The 18,133-nt window shown below is 49.3% G+C and overlaps 1 protein-coding gene across 2 annotated transcripts; it reads right to left on the bottom strand.

Moving 5' to 3' along the window:
* Positions 1-5,579: 5,579 nt before the first annotated feature.
* On the bottom strand, positions 5,580-18,127 carry LOC115345546 (methanethiol oxidase-like). Of its 2 annotated transcripts, XM_030024533.2 has the most exons (12): positions 12,052-18,127; positions 11,313-11,366; positions 10,887-10,999; positions 9,826-10,011; positions 9,183-9,303; positions 8,910-9,092; positions 8,406-8,584; positions 7,898-7,976; positions 7,479-7,600; positions 7,286-7,378; positions 6,918-7,036; positions 5,580-6,423 (listed from the first exon to the last, which is right to left on the bottom strand). In XM_030024533.2, exons 1-12 carry the CDS (start codon positions 12,053-12,055, stop codon positions 6,261-6,263), a joined length of 1,416 nt encoding a protein of 471 aa, XP_029880393.1. In that variant the 5' UTR covers positions 12,056-18,127; the 3' UTR covers positions 5,580-6,260. The 2 variants fall into 2 exon arrangements, with proteins under 2 accessions (XP_029880393.1, XP_040982233.1); XM_041126299.1 differs by lacking the exon at positions 9,826-10,011.
* Between the last annotated feature and the right edge of the window lie 6 nt (positions 18,128-18,133).

The raw sequence follows: 18,133 nt of genomic DNA, 5'->3' as shown, positions 1-18,133 counted from the left end.
CATACTCTCTTTACAGCTTTCTGCCACACTCAAACAGGTCAGCAAGGCACTAAGCACCACGAGAGCAGCAGAGTTTGGAAAGGCTGTAGTCAGTGCCAGTGCCCCAGCAAAAAATGCCAGCAGAGGTACATTGTCCTAGACCTTCCCAGGCTCCACATCTCCCAGGGGTTTCACTCTGTTCCAGTCCATTCCCCTCTTCAGGAGCAGAAGGAAAACCACACCATCCAACCCTTGTGTCAAAAAAGGCACAATTTATCACCTCAAACAGCAGGGGCAAGGTTTGGAGGTTAATTTACAAGCTACTGATGTGGTATGGGAAGCTTAATAAAGTGTACTGTTAACTTCTTCAAGATGTGGCTTAGAGAGTGCTGGATTGTAGCCCCCATAGCTCTGCACATTAGTGTTTACTGCCTAATGATCCTGACCTGCAGGGAGTCTGATTATAAGCAGCTGCCAGTCGGTTTTGATGATGTTCTGAAGCAGAGCTTTGCTGACAAATTTAAATTCATGGAGTGAGCCCCCATTTCCATTTGTCATTCCCACCTGAACTGCTGTGGGGCCTGACATTTCATCTACAAGCACCAAGGAATCATTGCCAATGTGTATATGAAGGCGTCCGAACTCTCCCATCAGCAGTGAACATGAAACAGAGAGGAAAAAGGGGATGATTTTTTGAAGCTGGCAGACTGATACATGTGCTCATCAGAACCTTCTGTTGGGTGAGGAAAATATGACAACTAAGAAATGTGAAATTGCACTGCTGATAGAAAGGAAGGTGACAATGGGAGGTCGCCTCACTGGCACTTGTCTGTAGGTGCAGATATAGACCAACAGAGGAATTGTTCTTTCTCAATCTGATCACTGGAGTAAGACAGCTTCTGCAGTACATACTAAACCATGGTGATTCAAGTTGTGGACAAAGTCTCTGCTGAAAAAAGTCACTTTATGTCCTTCTCTAACAACTACATTTTAGAACAGAGAAAGGAATCTGGGCTCTTCCTTGCATTGCTACACCTTGACATCAGATGTGCAGTCTCCACAAGAGAAGCCAGTATCATGAGCATGCAAACCTGGTTGAGTTCCTTCCAAAATCCACCAACCTCCTCTGAAAAAGAACAAGAAAGCTGGTATTATGGACAAAGGAACTATACCCTAATATAAGTGTCTCCCACTTTTTACTATTTTTCTGTATCTAAGATCTCCTTTTTAATGACTTGTATTTTAAGTGACTACTGATGAGTCCCAGTTCCATATTTGCCTACATAAGCATTGAGGGGTAATCCAAAACTCCTCTTCCTTGTATCTTCTTCCAAAAGCTCCAGCTCTCATCTCCTTCTCAGAGGCATGTTACCTCATGCATAGCATACACATCTTGAGAGCTCAGAAGTTTGTTCTCCTATCCACCACACAAAATCAGGAAAAAAATTAAACTCAGAAGAATCAGCTTGTTCCTTTTCCTTGGTGACACATCTACAAAACATGTGATACCTCCATTCCACCCTAAGGTGCTGACACTCGTCTTTCAGGTTGGGCATGGATAGGCAGTGGATCACACAGCCAGTCAAAGGCAGAAGTATTTCACTTGGAGAGGCAGAGAGAAAAGGGGACCTTAATGCAAACAGTCACTTAAGCCTTGTTGCACTGAGACTGCCTCTAGGGACTGAGGGAGAGTAACACTGTGCTTGCTGCTTCCGTTTGGTAGCACATCTCTGCCTGAGACATGTGGAAAGCTGAAAGCTGAAGTCCTACATTCTTTCAGGAACTGGATTACACATCCCATGCCAATGAACACCTGAACAACAACTATCTAAATAAATAAGAGAGCTGTAAATGTTCTGTTTGAAGCCAGAGATAGGACTTTTCCAGTGCCCTCAACACTGGATTCAAAGTTCACAATGCTTTGAAGCATTTTAGGCAAACAGCCTCAGGAGAGAATAAATCAGAAGATAATTTTTCTGGGTATCACTCATCTAACCTATTTGAAATGGCCAACTTGAATGACTTGGAACATACTCCCCGGACGCCCTTTTCTCTCTCCACAGGCATAAATGCAATGCAGGCAACAATGTATGTGTCCACTCCACAGTCTCCTGCTCTAAGGATGGGAGAGACAGATCCTGCCACAGACACATTGGTTTATAGAATACTCTTTGCAAGAGCAAACTAATCTGTTCAGAGGCATGGTTTGAGAAGATAAACAGAATTTACAACCTCATGAAGGAGGTCAAATCTGATTTTCCATATATGATGAGAAAGGGTGGTTAGCAGAGTGGACAACACAACAGCGTGGACGTTACAAGGCATGCTGCCAAAGCTGCTGGATGCCCTACGCGGCTGAGCCATTAGACTTCATGAACCAGGCTCAGGGGACACTGCTCCCAGCCTCAGCCAGAGAAGCTGTAGGTGCAGGCAAACACCAAGCAAAACCAGCTGAGCTCACCTCTTGCCAGGGCAGAGGAGAGAGCAGAAAGGAGCAGGACGGTGAGATTCCTGGCAGACAACCTCCCTGCCAGCTGTGGATCCCCAGCAGAGCAACACAAAGTCGATGGCAGGTGGCACAGCTCACTGCACATAGGCAGTAGCAAGACACAAACGACTCTGGGGGCAGCACAGAAGAGTCCACCAAAGGCATGTGAGATAGAAAGACAGAGTGCTCAGAACTTTGGTGCAAGTGGTACGCAAACAGCCTGAAGTGCAGAGGCACATCTAAGACAAAAGGCAAATGTTTTTAAAAGCAAGCAGACTGTGCAAAGCTCAGATCCAACACCCTGGATCTATCGATCCCCTCACTGAGCAGAAACAAACCAAATGTCACAGGGCTACTGGACTCACGCCCGGGACACGTGGTGCCCTTCTGCATGTCACTTCAAAACACATTTCCATGTGCAGGCTACCAGGTTTGCTGGAGGGAACATCAGCATAGCACAACTACACTTCTTCTCCCTCAAGGCACCTCTCTGCCTTTTCTCCGCTACTATTTCAGCTGCCCCTTCCCCTCCGAATGAGTGGTTTGCTGTTGGAGCCGGAGTCACAGGGGAGGGCACAGAAAGGTCTGGCCAGAAGCACGGCAGCAGTGGGATCACCCCTCCCCACTGCAGCCCACAGCTGCAACCGGACAAACCCATCCGACACCCACATCCTTAGGTTGTGATTTCAGACACCATGTAATGAGAAGTGACTTCAGGCTGCTGCTGAAGGGCCCTGCCATGTGCAGCCACAGGGAGATGGACGGTGAGTCACTTTTCTGGCAGCGCAGTTTTCTGCCGGATCAGCTCCTCCGACCGACTCCTCCCACAACTGCACAATCGCTCCATCTGACACAAGAGGAGTGGCAGCACCATGCAGCTGGGGAGGACGGACGAGCAGGACCTGCTTCTTCTCCTCTTCCATGCCTCTGCCTAAAGACAGGCATTGGCAACTTTCCTTAAAAGTCCCTACGAGCACTGCAAATCAGACTCCAACCGTGTAACAATTGAAAACAAGAACAGCTGACTTTCCTCCAGTGATGGAGAAGGAAATGCAAACCAGGAATACATATGCTGAGCAGTTTACCTAAACATTTCAGGTTCCACTCCAAGGACTCATTTACACTTCTCTGTATGAGTTTCTGGTCAGTCGCTATTCATCCTACTATGAATATAAAGGCAGAATATGTATCAGTGTTTTTTTCATCTATTATAGAAGACAATATTTTTATCTATGGTAAAACAACCTAATCAATACCCTTTTCCATTCTCTGCAATATCTATGATTCCTCTGCAAAATACTTTAAGAAACAGCCAGAAAGTTATATTTGCATCCTCTCCCTGGCAACATCCCTTAAAGAAAGCAAAGGTCACATTCACACAGTGCTATTTCCACATATTCAGCCAGGCTTCTAAACACTGAAATGAGCAAATGCTACAAAAGCACAGCAAAAAGCATTCAGGAGGGTTAGGAGATCTCAGTATTCATCTGCTGCAGCCTGCAGACTAGAGGGGAGGAGATCAAATGTGTGGGTCTTCTGCTGCTTAGAGTGGAATATAGGCTGGGATTATTTCTTGCCTCTGCTGCTATCTGGAAGGGGACAGAAAATTGAAGGTTCCTCTGAAAAGAAGACCCAGGGCAGAATAGAGCGCTCACAACAGCTGCGCTGTCAGCAAGTTTTTTCGAGACATTAGTTTCCACCTACAACCCTCATCTTAAATTGGTACGTTAACGAGTAGTGCAGTCTAAGGATGCCCTTCAGGTACTCATGAAACGCCATCTTCCCTCCCAGCTTGTATCCCAGAACAAAGCACTTTTGGGAAGCTGTTGGAAGCTGGGAAGGACTTGGCGGGTGCTGGCACCAGGGAGAAGCCTATCTTCCAAATAACCACGAGAGGGAACAGACGAAGCATCCAACTTCAGCCACCCCAATTCACCATCTCCCCAGGTAAGGCACATTCAGCCACTGCAGATGCACCGCGTTCCACATTCCTCGGGGTAACTCATGCACAAGCGTGAGGAAAGGCCCACGCTACCTGAAACACTGAAATCAGGACCCAAGGACCTGGGAACAGGCCTTGGAGGGGACGAAGGAATTCGCTCATACCAGCAGAAACATGTCCGCATCCATCCAGCTTGGGCATAGCATGGCCTGATGGTGGAACAAGTTGCTGGGTCACCTCTGCACCGTTGCCTGTTGGTCTTCACGGTCCAGCTGCAGCTCAAAGCCCAGGCTGAGTCCTCGCCTTGCTGTGCGACCACCTGCAAGTCAGAGAGGGTGGCCAGTCGATAGTGTGAGGGACAGCAGACTCTCTGACCAACCCCATAAAGATGGCCATTCGGTAAGGGAGTTCTTCCCTGCGTTAAGGTGGATGGTGCCTGGCCCCACCCCAAGGAGGGGTTTCCAGGGTGGATTCGGCACAGCTACCTCCAGCCACCTGGACCACACGCTGGCATAGGGATGTCTGCTGGCCAGAGTCTCCCTCCAGCCAAGGGAGAGGAGGAGGCACCTCTACTGAGATAGAGGCTTTGCAGGGTCTGAAGGCAGGTGAGATAAGGCTCATTCCAAAGCCACCTCAACAGCAGGGACATCCCCCAAGAAGGCCTTCCAACAAGGCAGCTCTGGAGGATCAGAACGGCGTGTCACCCTCAAGCAGCACCCCAGGGATGCCTCTCACCTCCTGAAACTCAAGACCTCGTCTAATGTCGTCCTCTCTAGCCAGTGAGAAAAGGACCCCCAAGGGGGCAATTTCTCCCAGACCTCTTGGACACTTCATTGAAGCTATGGAACTGTTCTCCAGAAGGGAGTGTTTTTCTCCTGGGACCATTAAGGGGGCACAAGAGAGCTGTAGCAATGTGTTTGTCCATGGGAAGTGTGAAGAAAGAAAGCAAAGATCTTTTCTTCCAAGGTAAATAGGGAAAAAGCTAAAATTTGTAAGGATTCACATTAGATCCACATTTTTGCAACCTTTGGGTTTCAGGAAGACTAACAGGCACTCCTGACCAGACAGTGTTTCTGTCATAGGGATTTCTAAAACCCTGACCTAATCATTAACCACTGCTGAAAACAATATAGAAAGGCTTCAATGAAATAAGACACATGAAGATCCAGCTGATGCAAAGAACAATTTTATTCTTGTTTAAAGCAGAACACAAGAGCAAACCAGTGTCATGAAACAGGCACCTCTTTTTGAAATAAAGCACTTCATACTCCTTCAGCTATAATGCATACTGATCCAAGCACGTGAGAAGCGAGCCAAGAGGGCTCTTGTGCCAGGGGAAGACTATCCAGGAATGTCCTGGCTGAAGAACAGTAACTCAGACAAACTGGGCACTTCACTTTCTTTTGCCTTAGTTTTCAAGGGTGAACAAGCTCTGAAGCATAACTGAGAGTCCAACACCTTGCTACCGGCCCCGGTACTAGACAGCGATTGCTAACAGCCTGGGGACATCAAGGCAGGTGTCCGACAGGCCTGTAGCAATGAGGCAAGGCACGGTGGGTATGCAGATGTCTGCCGAAAGGCACTGTGCGCACTGCACGTGTCTGTATCTGAGCAATCGCCCTGGGCTCTGCTCTGTGAATCATGCCCAGGGATTGCTTTGCACTGAAAACATGCCTGTGTCGTTGTTCACCGGCCTGAACCAAACTCTCGCAACAAGGCAGAGCTTCCATAGCTTATGTTAGCAGAAATCTAGACTCCAGCAATGCATGCGGACCCCCAGACCCAATTACCCTATGCTCTTAATGGCTGCACTACAGAAGGGAGAGAAGAAGGGAGTCTTTCACATGGCGCCTAGGCCAAGATATCGGTGGTGGAATCCCCACAAGGGAAGTGGATGTCATGGGCAAGGCAAGGCCCATTGGGTTCCTTTCCAAAATCCACCAGGAAGTTCTTGTTCACGGTCAGGCCTCCTTTCTCAGTGTCCACATCAATCTGCAGCATGACAGAGCCTTCCCTGTGAGGGGACGAGAGCACAGCTATTACAGACAAGCAAACCATGGTCCTGTTCAAGAGATCCTGCCCTTCACCCTCCTGTTCCGTATCTGCTAGGCATGATGTGACAGGCAGGCTGGAGCTTGCCTTGGTGTTGGAGATCATCGTCTGCTTTGCTAAATCAAAACATCTCTGGTGGATACACTGGGAGATGCTGTAGCAGAGACGTGGCCTGGCTCCCAGAGATCCGTAGATGGATTCACTCCACCTTTCAGACTGAAACACTTAGGCTCTCCCAAGCCAATCCCTGGCACTGCAGCTTGCCCAGCCAGAGATGTTTGTGAGTCAACTCACAATGTGAAATTCAACATGAGGAAGCTGCGGGGATGGTGTTAGAAAGAGCTGTCCCCTTGCAATCACAAACGCGTCCTTGTAGGCCCCCTGATGAGGCACCTTTCCTGTTTCTAACAGAGAGGCCATGCAAAAGAGGCCCCTTGTCTCCCAAATGTTTCTTACTTGACCAAGTTCGGGTAGAACTGCTTGTCCCATGTGCTGTATAAGGAGTTGGTGACGTACAGCCTCTTGCCATCCACGCTGAGCTGCATTTTACCAGGGCCGCCGTACACTCTCTTGCACTGAAGGCACAACAGACAGCAGTGATGTTACTGGCTTCTTTCTTTGAGCAGTCAAGCACAAGCAGGAGCAGGGGAGCAGAGCAGAGCAGAGTGGCTGCCTCCCCTCCCAACACAGACAAGCTACCAGATGCTGCAGACACGGGGGCACCTCCGTGGTGGAGACCTACCCCAGAAACCCTGGGCAGAGAATTAGCAGAGCAGAGCCAAAGTCCAAAGGACACCAGAGGGCAAACAGGCCACGGAACTCACCTTGATCACCAAGGGCTCCGGCTGGCACTTCAGCTCTTCGTCTCTACACACAGCCACGGGTCCACCTCTGAGGATACTGCCTCCCACAAACACCTGTAAGCGAGGCAGTGGGAGACATGTTGCCTTGTCATCTAACCACCACCAGATCCTGCCGAGGAACCCAACAGTGCAAGCCTTTCTGCTCCTGCCTTACCTGTCCCACCAGCCTGGGCTTGCAGGTTTTGGAGAGCTCGTACTGGCGGATGTCTCCATGCAGCCAGTTGCTGAGATAGAGGTACTTGTCATCCATTGAGATGATGAGGTCCACTGTGAATGCTAGGGCACAGAAACAAAAAGCTCCAGAGAAGACAGCAGCAACAGAAAGCATGCCTTGCATCGAACCCCAGCTCGCATCTCTCCCTGCCATTCTGTACATCTCACAGGCTCAAGTGCACAGGCTCCAGCTGGGGCAGCAGTGTCTTCTTGGGGGTGTGCACAGCCCCTCAGCCCCTCCAACGAGCCTTCTGCCGTGTTTACGCAGCAAGGCTTTGCCGGTCAGTGAGTGGGCTTTGCCAGGCTGTGCAAAACAATGCCCCGGAAGAAAAAGGAAACACCACCTCAGGGCACACGAACCTGGCATCTTGGGCATAATCCATCCCGTCACGTCCTTGGCCGGTATCCGAATCACCTCCTCCACTGCCCAGTTGTCTCTCTGCACAAGAAACACAGGCACCGCACCATGAGCGTTCCTGGCTGGTCAGGCAAGATGTGCACTCCCCTGCACTCACACACTTGCACAGCTAGGCAAAGTTGCCTGAGGAAGGCTACCGCTGCACCCAGCTACTATGAGCAGACACAATTAGGACAGCATCGTCTGATACCAACAGCAAGGCTGGTCTTCATCGCTCAAATTAATCCCCCAGATGTTCATCCTAGATGGTCATGATGGGCTTCCTTTACACTCAGTGGAAGAACAGACTCCTCTCGTTCTAGCACACACATCCAAAGCAGGGTCTGGATAGTGCCCTCTCCGCACGCCTCCTTCTTTCTCTCTGCTACCCCAAATTTCTTCTGTGTGCTTCTCAATCCCTCTGTAGCTCACCACGGCCGGGTCTCCCCTGGCTGCTGGCACAATACTTGCCTCGCACTTGTAGAAGCGGTAGACGATGCCACTCAGGGCACAGCTGACATATCCCTCGGCAGCATCGGGGTTGTGGAGGAATTTAACGCTCAGGGGCAGAGAGTCCTCCCCCAGGTCAAAGCACTGGGTGAGGCTGCGGCAGGACAAGTTCCACACGTTCAGGCGGCGCCCAAAGACCCCTGAGGAAAAGGAAAACCACATCAGAAGAGGGAGGGCTACCCTAATCCCTCCCCAAAATGCTCACAGGCAGGGACAGCCATGGCAGCGACGAGCCAGAATCAGCAGAGAAACTGCGGTGATTTAGGGAGCAGTGGGAGAAGACAGGAACCAGCCTGCCTTAAGGACAGATGCTGCACGTCCTGTAGCCGTGTCTGTAAAATGGGCCATTGGGGAAGAAATCTGCCTGTGTCCTCTCACCAGCTCTGGCCCTTTCTTTGACGGCATCGACACCCTCCCACCACCTCGGTGAGTTCTGGCTCAGCACTTGCACCCATATTCCCTCACCTTTCTTGAAGTCATCGGGACTGAATCCATATCCCACACATTTTGGGACTACTCCGGCAGAGCTGACCAGAACGTTGTGGCGTGGCTTGTAACAGAAGTCATATCCACTCGGCGGGCTGTCACACTCATTCTCCCAGTTCCCCTTCAGCTCAAAGGTCTCTCCATCCAGCACAATAAATCCACCTGTGATACAAAAAGGGGATGGACGAAATATCACATACTCCACTTCCAAACCAATCAGTTTGTTCATGGAGTTATTAAAGGGCAAAGTACCTTTCGCATTGCCAGATGGATCTCCTGTGTTGGCAATCAGAATATCGCCATTAGGCAGGCTGCGAGGTATATTGAGGTATCCCTTGTTGCACTTCCAGAAGACATCCACTGGCTCAATCATCTGAAAAAAGTTGACGCACACACACTTCAGCCTCTGACTGCTCAGCTCATTTCACACTCCCTGGCAGAGCCTTTGGCCATCAGAGACTTCTGAAAATCTCTGACGCTTGCCGGAGCTTTCTTTCCCAGAACTCACACTTGCTAGGGCCTGCTCCTCCTTCGAGAGGAGCACAGAAGCCTCTGAGCTCCCCTCTGCACAGACAACAAGAGTGCAGCAACACCTAACTCATAACAGCTTGTCTGTCCGCCTCACTATTTGGGAGGGGGGCAGGTGTGGTGTGTTGCGTGACTTCCCGTTATTAGACTCTCTCTGTGCAACAGGCACACAGAACGGAACGCAATGATGATCGGAGCCTTCCTTGGTCTGAAAAGGAGAGAGCCGAGAGGGAAAAGTGACCCAGCTCTCTAAAATCAGGGTGGAAGAGAAGATGAGGAGAGAACCCTTCTTCCCTCTACATTATTCAAGAAGCACTAGTTCCCAACTCCTTCCCAGAAGCTTGTCTTTGAATCACCTCAGGCATACCTTACACAGCTTGGGAGCCCGGCACTGTGAACCCACATCCACCACGTAAATGCGGGAAGAAATCAAACAGGGAAGAATCAGCTTGTTCCTTTTCGTTGTGGTATCGTCAAAGCAGGGGCAGCCAGCGCTCCACCCCGAGGAATGCAGCTCATCTTTGAGGTTGGGCATGGGCAGGCGGTGAATCACCTAGGCACTCAAGGTAGAGTTAGGGTTCGCACAGGGAGGCACGGAGAAATGGGGACCCTAATGCAACCAGCAACATAGAGATGATAACACCAGTGCCCGCACCAAAGGAGATCTCCGGAAATGTTAAATGTGACTGATCAGTTCAAAGATGCACAGTAGATGTAGATAATGTGTCTTTGCAGCCTTTGGAGACAGGTAAACTCCAACTTCCCATTTAGGATGACAGCAGACAGGTTGGTACAGTGCATAACAGAACATCGCCAACATTGCAGCACAGTAGAAAATTGCTGAACTCTGCAAAAGTGCTGGATACCCTAAACCACCTGGGTCACTGGAGACCATTTTCCATGCTGAGCAGCCACTGACAGGGTGATTCAGAGCATTTGCTCAAAAACTCACTAGCAGCACCAAGATTCTCTGGGAGTGAGTTGGGAAGTGAGTCAGAGCCAACTTGTCCCCGGGACACAGAGACAGAGGTGATTCAACTAGAGCGAGGCATACACAAGACAGTGGAAAGAGACCAGGAAGGTGAGATTCCTAGCAGACAACATCCCTATCTCACGCATAATACCGGTGGAGAAGCAAGAAGTAGACCTGTCATGACAAAACTCACAAGGGGTTTCCCAGATGGGTCTTGGCAGGTTATGAACAGGCAGCAAGGGAAAAAAGTCAGTTCAGGGTGGATGAGACAGAAAGATGCAGGAAGACAAGAAGGTGTAAGGCATAAACAGACAGCTGGCATGACAGAGTGGCTATCAAGCAATCTGATTTTCCCCAGCAAAAAAGAGTAGATGTCCTGAATCTGGAGGCACTATAAAGCACAGAGCCAGCAGCTAGTCACCAGCCCAATAAAAACACAGTCAAGACACAGGTACCTGGCAATAATATGGAGATCTGGGGTTGAGATCGATGGTGGCCAGGAAGTCAGGTTGGTCGATGCATGTTTCCCTGTAGGTACAGGTCACGTAGGCAACCTCCTCTCTGGGAGCTGGGTATATAGAAAGCTTCCTTTAAAACACACCATGAGCCAGCCAGAAAGGAAAAGAAAAGCTTCAACAGACTCTCAGATAGGACTGAACTTATTTTTCTGGATGCTACAACCTTCCTCCTTGGTCACTGTTAACTGTCCAACCCTGCTTCCATTACGGACCCAGAGGTAAGAGGACAAAAGTGGATCTCCATATAGTTACAGCCTTCTCCCTTTGGAGAGGCTATAACACACACAGTTAATGGTGGTCTCCACTAACACGGAGCTCTTTCCCAAACACCACCCACTCCAAAACATGCTCAAGAGGACTTGCCTTTCACAACATCCGGGCAGGTGGGGTACTCGTAGCACTGAACTCTGCATCTGTCTGATTCGAGAAGAAGAGAAGAATAAAATGAGAAACGTCTACGTCCTAAAAGGTGCCTATTCAGAAGACTCTGTCCTACCCGATGGACCTTCTCCCACCCCCGCTGTCAATGGGGACCTCTGTGACCAGCATCTAGTCTTGTTATGGCACTGACAAATCACAGATGCAGGAGAGGAATCCTCTCTCAAGTGCCACCTGGCGTATCATGGATCAAACCACTGCTCAGTTCCCTTCTGCATCCTCTGAGCACCTCACTGATCGCTTCTCCAACAGCAGTGAAGGAGAGAGAGCTTACACAGAGAACCACGTCAGTATTGAAGGTCTAGCCTGGAAAATAAGTCTGGTTTCTTGTCTCCCTGACGATTCCGCAGCAGAAGGGGAGGCTCCCCTCAGCACGGATGCTACAGCCACATGCAAGTAGCTTTTCAAGGCAAAAAGAAGCCCCTGGAAGCAGAACGGTAGCGAGGCAATAGAAACCTCTGGCACCAGTCAGACAACACGCCAAGCTTCAGTCCCACTCTTCTCCTTCCTGCAGTGCTGCAGAGGAACAAACCTACCAGTCCACAAATGGGTTTCAAGGTGGGATGTCTGCAGCCTCCAGGCAGTGGCTGGAGCCAGATCCAGGATGCGGCTACAAGGCTTGGAGCTGCTGTGGGCTGCGGGGAGGCTGCAGAGTATCTCTTACCCATGCTGAAGGCCTTCTGGTTCACTCTCCTCAAGAGCAGAGGTGCTGGAACTGGAGGTGCAGCTTGCTCCCTGCCTCGCTGGAGTGGGCTGTGTTGTGCCAAGGCTGCTCCGAGGGGGCCTTATATACAAGGCAAAGGGGTGGGGGGGAGAAAGCAAGCTGCCAAGGGAGGAGCCATCACTCCTAAGCGTTTGGGAGGTGCCAGACCAGCGCTGCAGCTTGTTTCCGCCTTGCTAACCACCAATCTAGAGGAAAAATCTGCTGGTCCATGCAGGTCTTTTCCTTAAACACAACCTCCCGTATCTGATCCTGGGGCTCTGGTGATTTCCAATGACTTCTTCAGGCTCTGGAGGCCTCCATGTCCCAGCCGAGAAACAAGCTAATTAAAGCCATCCCCCATACCCAGGCTCCTGCCATACAAATGTGCAGTGGCTGCAAATTCCACATGAGGGATGAGAAGTCCAGCTAGATAATCGGCCCCACCAGCAGCCTCCTGGAAATTACAAGGTTTCAACATACGGAGGCCACCAAAGGCACCTCTGAAACCTGGACCCTGACAGAAGGCACGTCTCTGTCTGAGGGCTGAGCTGAAGGCATCATGGGCTCCCTGGGGTCAACTCAGAAAGCCAGGCCCAGAGGTGCCTCTACCCACAAAGACGACTTTGGGAGCTCCTAAGGACTGCAAACTGGGATACAGCACTCAGAGGAGGGAGGGGGCTCCAACAGTACTGACATCAGAAGAGACTTGAGGAGCTGCTGATGGCTCCCAAACAGCTAGAAAACACATCAGGCTAGGAATGGGTGCCTCAGGAAAAGCAAACTGTGCCCTTGTTGATCTTGTTGATGCAGCACCTACAAGGTCAAGACATGCCTGCTGCCTCTCAGGTTTGCATCTCCATGTGGGGAAGTCAGCCCACCTATGGAAAATAGGAACCTTTAGGATTCGGGGCAACTCGGCACCGTGAAACAGTGCCTGAGCAGTAGCTACTTACTCTCCCCACCAGTCCACTCACTGAACACCCAAAGCCCCATAGCAGCCACTAACGCTGCAAAGTGCCTGGCACCAGTGTGGTTGAATTACATACAAACTAGACTAAACTGTCACAAAACACCCATGGGAACAGCAGAGGCCTCCATTAAAGGGATTGAGGTATTGGAGAGAAGAATTTTGGAAGAAGGGTCCCCTCCTGTGATCACCAGGAGCCTGGCTGCCACCAGCTGCCAAACTAAAGCAGGAAGAAAACACCAAGTGCCATGGAACGTGAACGAGCATTGTATCTTGTGGAAGAGCTCCTCAATCAGTGGGCAAATTACACAGGATAAGTAATTGCTCCACGTAGGAATGCAGAAACATCTGACAGCGCCATTAAAGAAGCCCTCGGGAGATCTCCACCAGAAGAGATAGCCAATCTCAGTAGGGCTGTAATTAATGGCTCTCTGGTTCCAGAACAGCACTTTAAACAAGTGACAGGTGGACACTGGAGCAGCCTGGCACCTGGCATCAGTGCCCAGCTTTAAGCAGTTTCTCAAATAATTAGTGCACTATGCAGAGGCAGGTGCTTGTTTCAGGCAGTAGAAAAGGAAAAAAATGCAGGCTCATTTTCACTCCTTCCAGAAAGAGTGGAAATTCCAATTTCCAGGCTGGCAGGATGTATGGCCCAAACATGTGCTCCAGGCAATTGTGGGCTTCACTTGACAGCCCACAGTCAGGTGGCAACTACTCCCCTCCTCCTGATCATCTCTTCCAACCCTGGTAGGGAAGAACATGCTATAATTTTGGTAATGGGCAAGACAAAGTGATACAACCTGGTGCAGACTGGCCCAGCGCACTAAATGCATTGGGAGAAGACCTTGCTTCACCAAGAAAACCACGTCTGCTCTAAACACCCAAGCAAGACCTACCCCAACTATGGGAGCACCCTCCAACCTTCCCCTCGTTCTCCAGGGAGGACGTTCTCTCGCTTCCCACCTCACCGTGCCATAAAACCCTGGAGGTGCTCCAGGATGTCTAAGTGTTGCTCATCATCTTGCATTCTTAAATCCCCCGTCCTATACTTTTGTCCTGGCCTCCATACTCTCTTTACAGCTTTCTGCCACACTCAAACAGGTCAGCAAGGCACTAAGCACCACGAGAGCAGCAGAGTTTGGAAAGGCTGTAGTCAGTGCCAGTGCCCCAGCAAAAAATGCCAGCAGAGGTACATTGTCCTAGACCTTCCCAGGCTCCACATCTCCCAGGGGTTTCACTCTGTTCCAGTCCATTCCCCTCTTCAGGAGCACAAGGAAAACCACACCATCCAACCCTTGAAGATGTTGTGAAACAGAGCTTTGCTGGCAAGCTGTAAATTCATGGCACGAGCAAACACCGAGCAAAACCAGCTGAGCTCACCTTTTGCCAGGGCAGAGGAGAGAGCAGAAAGGAGCAGGACGGTGAGATTCCTGGCAGACAACCTCCCTGCCAGCTGTGGATCCCCAGCAGAGCAACACAAAGTCGATGGCAGGTGGCACAGCTCACTGCACATAGGCAGTAGCAAGACACAAACGACTCTGGGGGCAGCACAGAAGAGTCCACCAAAGGCATGTGAGATAGAAAGACAGAGTGCTCAGAACTTTGGTGCAAGTGGTACGCAAACAGCCTGAAGTGCAGAGGCACATCTAAGACAAAAGGCAAATGTTTTTAAAAGCAAGCAGACTGTGCAAAGCTCAGATCCAACACCCTGGATCTATCGATCCCCTCACTGAGCAGAAACAAACCAAATGTCACAGGGCTACTGGACTCACGCCCGGGACACGTGGTGCCCTTCTGCATGTCACTTCAAAACACATTTCCATGTGCAGGCTACCAGGTTTGCTGGAGGGAACATCAGCATAGCACAACTACACTTCTTCTCCCTCAAGGCACCTCTCTGCCTTTTCTCCGCTACTATTTCAGCTGCCCCTTCCCCTCCGAATGAGTGGTTTGCTGTTGGAGCCGGAGTCACAGGGGAGGGCACAGAAAGGTCTGGCCAGAAGCACGGCAGCAGTGGGATCACCCCTCCCCACTGCAGCCCACAGCTGCAACCGGACAAACCCATCCGACACCCACATCCTTAGGTTGTGATTTCAGACACCATGTAATGAGAAGTGACTTCAGGCTGCTGCTGAAGGGCCCTGCCATGTGCAGCCACAGGGAGATGGACGGTGAGTCACTTTTCTGGCAGCGCAGTTTTCTGCCGGATCAGCTCCTCCGACCGACTCCTCCCACAACTGCACAATCGCTCCATCTGACACAAGAGGAGTGGCAGCACCATGCAGCTGGGGAGGACGGACGAGCAGGACCTGCTTCTTCTCCTCTTCCATGCCTCTGCCTAAAGACAGGCATTGGCAACTTTCCTTAAAAGTCCCTACGAGCACTGCAAATCAGACTCCAACCGTGTAACAATTGAAAACAAGAACAGCTGACTTTCCTCCAGTGATGGAGAAGGAAATGCAAACCAGGAATACATATGCTGAGCAGTTTACCTAAACATTTCAGGTTCCACTCCAAGGACTCATTTACACTTCTCTGTATATAACAAGGCACTTCTCTACACTATTAGACTCAAAAGTAAGAAGTCAGTCTTCACAAGAGAAGTAGAGCTCAAGGTAGCAGACCAAAAAATAGGGTTTTTTTAATGGTGACTCTCATCACAACTGCACTGGCTTCACTTCAGCAGAAACTGTTCTCCATTCTATAACTTCCCCAGCTACTAACTGAGATATAATATACCTTGTTGTTCTCTCACACTTGTTGAAAATACTACAAATAGACTCTCTTTTTTATATAAATACATCTACTTGTCTTGGATATGACTTGGCAGCAGAAATATACATGAATTTGTGACCTCAAATTAAGAATCAATGAGTGGAAACCAGGAAATAGTAATTTATGAAGGAACAGGCAAGCTGTACTATGCCCTCCTGTGGCCATCTGGATCATCTACTGTCTCTAATGCCAAAAATTGAAGTCAAGCTGATGCACTCATAGGCAGTTTGGAAATACCATGGACTGCAGAAGGCTAGGTCACGTCCACCAGTTTCTTCACATTCTTACCTACTTCCCAATAGATCACAATTTCAAGAAACAGTATGAAATAGTGTGTGCAGACCCAGAGTTTTGTGTGCTTGTGAGTAAGGATGGATTTCTCCACATCCTCTGCAATACTACTGAATTAACATATGAGTGTCTTTTTTGACCTACCAAGTATCTGGACCTGCTCTGCATCCACCAGCTTATTTTGTTTCACTGCATGTGCTTCTTCCACTTTGACAAGCATGAGAGAGACGATGGTCAGTCATGAGGGTAAGGTTTCACAACACCTTCAGAGATTCTCCAAACAGCAGGCATTTGGCTAATGTCTGAAATTCTGGGGTCCATTTCCAATGGCCTCTGACTGCGGGTAGCTACCATGACAGTGTCCCCTCAGAAACTTCCTTATAGACAATGAAGGTGTTGTCAATACAGTCAGGTGAGTCCACGGTAAAGCTCACCTTGCAATAAAGTAGACCCAGACAGGCACCCAGGTTTTTTTCTACTAAAAGCAGAATCTCTACTATGGACATGGAACCCATAAGCATGCTGAGACCCATTGGTTTCCTCCCAGAATCACAAGAAACTCTCTACTCACAGCTTACCTTTTTCAGTACCCAGATTAGGAGATATTAGGAAATACGAAATATTTTAATTCAAGCGAGTCTCACACTTTGCTTTTCTCTTCCTTCTCTAAGCACCTTTTTGCTTTTAACATTTGCCTTTTACAAGGAATAGAAGCAATCCACACTTCAGTAGCTGTACACACTTGTATTCAGGGGCATTTCCAACTGGGATTTCAGGATGGGACCCAGACTGGAGTGCTCACTGTAGCTGGAATGAGAGACCTCAGTCACCCTGCAATATGCTGATGGACCGAGAAGAGGCTGAGGGCCACCCTCACTAGCAAGTTTGTGATCTGTGGAAAATCACGACCTAAAATTGCTAGCAGAGTGAAACTCCTAGCTGTACTTCTGTACTGCATGAAGACAGGCTGCAGCCTGCCCTCACGTGGCCATCATGTACCTTTTCCAATTTTAAACCCTCAGTCGTATAGGAAACAGGTCCGAAAAAAATACAGGCTCCAGTAGTACTGGCTGGTAGCAAATGATTTCCTAACAAATCAATGACTTTTCTGGACAGTTGTTTAGACAGAGACTGTTTAGACACTGAGCACTCACTGTACTCACCCAGCATGGTCTATTAGCAGCATTTACACAGGTTAGCAGTGTATACTCCATTCTTGAAACCAGTCCCTTCCCAAGGAAAACAATGAGTCCTTGCAGCAAGATGGTTTAAACACCACCCATTTCTAACAAGAAGCTTCTGAAAATGGGCTTTTACATCAGACACAGGTGGCTACAATGCCTTGTCATTTAGAAAGCTTTCTGGCTTCACAGGTCCTAACAGAACTGCTTGTCGCAGGTTTCAGAGAGACCAAGGGGCAGCAGTCCAGCTGCTCTGTGTTAAAAACACAAAATTGAACTCTCAAAGCCTGGTTCCAAACATGTTAGGCAAGACAGTAAGCAGCTATATACAGAATGAAGTCTTGATTTTAAAGTAAGATCTGTCAGCTAGGTGAGGATTTTGCTGTGGAAGCACGGTAAAAGTTGGAAAAAAAACATCCAAAAGGCTCCAGCGGGAAGTCCCATTAACATGCTGCTCCTCCAACATTGCTGATGTGATTCCAGTGTTACAACTGGCAATGCTAAAGCTCAGTAGGAAACAGCAGAGACTGGCAATGGACACAGATGGGAAAGCAACAGATCTAGGGAGGCAGAAAAGAGAATCAGACCCAAGAAACAGCTTAGGGAAGATGCATCAGGAACTGGCACGAGAAGAAAGGGTGGACTTGTGAGTGCTTGTCTGTTCAAGAAGTTGCAAGACACCTGAAAGACACCTGTAAGACACCTGCTGCTAGCATCATCAGAAAAGTTTTTTGCAGTTTGCTGCAGTCTTAGAAAATGGAAGAGAATCTTTGCTTGCAATAATAGGAACAAAGGTGGCTTCAGCGAAAATAAATTCCTCGCCAAACAA

The sequence above is a fragment of the Aquila chrysaetos genome, chromosome 9, assembly GCF_900496995.4.
Source record: "Aquila chrysaetos chrysaetos chromosome 9, bAquChr1.4, whole genome shotgun sequence".
Lineage (NCBI taxonomy): Eukaryota > Metazoa > Chordata > Aves > Accipitriformes > Accipitridae > Aquila > Aquila chrysaetos.
Note: the sequence above shows the minus strand (reverse complement) of the source record. Positions and strands in the feature narration are given on the sequence as shown.